The sequence below is a fragment of the Erinaceus europaeus genome, chromosome 21, assembly GCF_950295315.1.
Source record: "Erinaceus europaeus chromosome 21, mEriEur2.1, whole genome shotgun sequence".
NCBI classification, from domain to species: Eukaryota; Metazoa; Chordata; class Mammalia; order Eulipotyphla; family Erinaceidae; genus Erinaceus; species Erinaceus europaeus.
The window spans coordinates 26,999,733-27,003,120 of record NC_080182.1 but is presented as its reverse complement, the minus strand read 5'-3'; the positions used below and the strand labels follow the sequence as shown (position 1 = coordinate 27,003,120).

General features: G+C 38.7%; 1 protein-coding gene across 1 annotated transcript; it reads right to left on the bottom strand.

Annotated features, from left to right (window-relative positions):
* Nucleotides 1-1,469: 1,469 nt before the first annotated feature.
* On the bottom strand, nt 1,470-2,408 carry LOC103108222 (vomeronasal type-1 receptor 90-like). The gene has a single exon (XM_007517119.1). It carries the CDS (start codon nt 2,406-2,408, stop codon nt 1,470-1,472), a length of 939 nt encoding a protein of 312 aa, XP_007517181.1.
* Nucleotides 2,409-3,388: the final 980 nt, after the last annotated feature.

The window sequence follows — 3,388 nt, the reverse complement described above, 5'->3', positions numbered from 1 at the left end:
TGTACCAGCAACATTCAAGACTTTTAGTTTATCGGCAAGCATGTTTGCTACATTTTAGCTGTTTGGTTTTTAATTTTATTGAGGTACTATTGGCATTCAGCACTCATATATATATATATATATATATATTCAATATAATATAATATATACAATATAATGGTTATCTGTGTGTATGCCACAAGATAACCACCTCAACAAGTCAACCTTGACTCTGATCCTGGGTGTCGTTGCAAAACTGTTTGTGTCATAATGAATTTTAAGATTTCTTCTGTCAAACCAAGCTGCCAAGTAACTTGGTTTTAGTAAGAATTATCTATTTCCTTTTTAAACTCTAAGACCACAAGGAACCTTCCCCATTCCCTTTAAAATCTATATTTCTCCCAGTCGTGGAACCTCCGGGACTTTATTTTTTGATGCCTCGCCTCTTGATCCCTCACCCTGTTACACTGCCTCTGTTAACCTCAGTTAAATTAGTGAAACTAGTGCCACCATGCCACATTATTCTGCCACTGCTTTTTTACTTCAGATTATATCCAGAGATGCCAAGTTTGAGATGCCAACCAGCCAATTCCAATAATCTGGTGAGACCTTTCCTAGCACGTGAGACTACCTAGTACCATTTCAGATGGCACACTTTCTAACAAAGTTACAGACTCTAAATATAGGCTAGGATCTGGGGGACTGGGTACAGGTATACATACATCCACAAGTTAGGAGGAAGTTTAAACCTCAAAGTAAAAGTGGTTAAGAGTCCTCTGTCATTAGACTAGACTAATAAGCTCAGCAATCTACTAGAAAAGCCCAAAGAAGGACTGTAAATTGTATAATCAAATATTTACTACTTAGGTCTAGACACCCTCCTCTCATAACCCCTATTTCACTTTCCTCTAACCCTCTATCTACACAAAATAAAATAAGCAAGATACGTCTCCTAATCTTTTCTGACAGCATCAGCATTAGTGTCATCCCTTGACAATCTTTAGAAGAAACAACACATACAATTGTCCAAAAGATATACTGACAAAAAATACATATATATCAACTAAAATACAATTAGTGTTTCTATGACAACCTTTATCAGAAGCATCAAACAAGAAAATGCATTAAAACTTGAGGTTAACTTAGACACCTCTAAAATCCTAAACGTATCTCCTTCCTAACTTGAGGTCAAATCCCATAAACATAAAACCAGCTTGGATACAACAAATGACACTCAACACTTTAACAACTAGGAAAAAGTGTCTATAAGTGGTGTTAGTGAATCCAAGCCTGAGAGGCAAGAACCATTTCATAGATGTGCTTTTGTTTTCCTAGGCAAGTACAGGAAAATATTGTGAGACCTCCAGTAAGGGTATGGTTAAATCACGTTTATAACATCTCCACATGTATTCAATAAACATGTATACTAGAAAATACATACTCCACATAATATATTTAGCAGACCTGTCATGTATGGCATGAATACTCACTTAGAAGCCACAGAATTTACTCACTCTAAGAGAAGCATTCTTTCTCAACATGGTTACTTGTTTCTCAGTGCTGATTAGCACCAAAGGACTGATGGTGGCATAACCATTAGACAGAAGAATCTGAACATAAAGAAGAGCTGGGTCCTTTGTCCACACTGTTCTCAAGGAGTTGATGATGCAGTCTGTAAAGTACATGACCACAAAGAAACTCATGAGGAGAAGAATGGTCTGGGTGGCCCTTTTTTCTGGAGATGTCTTTTGAGAAAGGTTAGTGCTCTTGAGATGTTGGGACAGTCTTCTGTGCCTGCACAAGAGGGTCACCATGTACCCACTCGAGAGAGCCATGAGCCCAATAAAAATGACATCTTGTAAAGCTGTTAGTGTGGTAAATATAAACAACAGGGAATAGTTTTGAGGCCAAAGAGAGCACAAATCAGTTACAAACAGAAGATGGGTGGAGGTCCCATTAAAGTTGGCAACAGCAGAGAGTAAGAATCGAGCACTAATAGACGTATTGAAGACCCAAAGAAAAATAAGGCAATACAGGCTGTGCTGTGAGGAGTTATGTCTAAACTTGGCCAAACAGGAGCTTCTGGGACTGAGGGTGATGGCCTGGAGAATGCTCAGCAGGCAGGTGGTACAAATGGACAGGCCTCTCATCAGCCTGTTCAAGAAGACAACTGCTTTACAACTCAAGTCATTCCAGGAATGGGAAGATCTCATAATATTTGCAACTGTGAAACCCACGGTGATCAGCATTACTATGTGAAGGAAGGCCAAATGAAAGATGGTTAGGTCAGTGGTCCTGGGCCTGTGCTGGATAAGGAAGATGAGGATGTGAAAGAGAAGCATGGTGTTAACTGAGACACCAACACCAACTATGAAGAACAAGGCATTTTGTATGGCAACTGTAGCAGGAAATCTGTTGCTTTCATTCATTTTTGTAGGAGACAGAAGTATGTGATAAATAACTGGTGGGAAAAACAAGAAAAAATATGTATTAATCTCATCATATAATATTACCTCCATCCAAAACTGTTGATGAATCTCTCACTCCATCCTTTTTCACTCTTCTATACTCAAGATGACCTTCAAACTCATCTGCTGCTATCACTAATCTTTCATCCCTCCCCACACTTCTTGACTGTGGCTGGGTGACATCTATTTGTAAGTTTCAATGGTAGAACCACAGTTTAAAGAAATTAAAAAATACCACCACAGCTTAAATAGAGTCCAGATCATTTCTCTTTTTAAGATCTCAGGACAACAATTAAACTCTATCATCACCAGGATAGTCCAATGCTTCAAAGAAAGCTCTTAGGAATGAGTGATGCATAACATACTGAACTTTCAAGCCTGAGCTCCTGTGTTTAATCCCAGCATCAAACACACACACACACACACACACACACACACACACACACACACACACACAACCTTCTCATTCTCTGCAAGTAATCTTGCTCTTTCTACAAATCTAAGTAAATATATATATATATATATATATATATATATATATATATATATATATATATATATATTTAAGGAAAAAATGAGTTGTAGATACTGCAATGGTACTCAATTCATTGAATTTTCCAAAGACAAAAATCTCATTTTAGGGGACCAGGCAGTGGCACTCCTGGTTAAGTGCATACTGTACCATATGTACACTGTACCCAGGTTGAAGCCACTGCTCCCCGTCTGCAGGGGGAATGCTTCATGAGCAATGAAATGGGTCTTCAGGCATCTCTCTTTCCCACTCTATTTCCTCTCCCCACTCAATTTCTAACTGTCTTATCAAAACAAAATAGAAGAAAGAGAAAAAGAGTGACAGAGTGAGAGGAAGGAAGGAGGGAGGGAGAAGGAAAAAAGGAAGGAAAGCAGGAAGGGAGGGAGGGGGCAAATGGCCACTAAGAGCA

Bases quoted from the DNA above. Each gene is read 5' to 3' on its own strand.
- LOC103108222 (XM_007517119.1), bottom strand. From the start codon at position 2,408: ATGAATGAAAGCAACAGATTTCCTGCTACAGTTGCCATACAAAATGCC.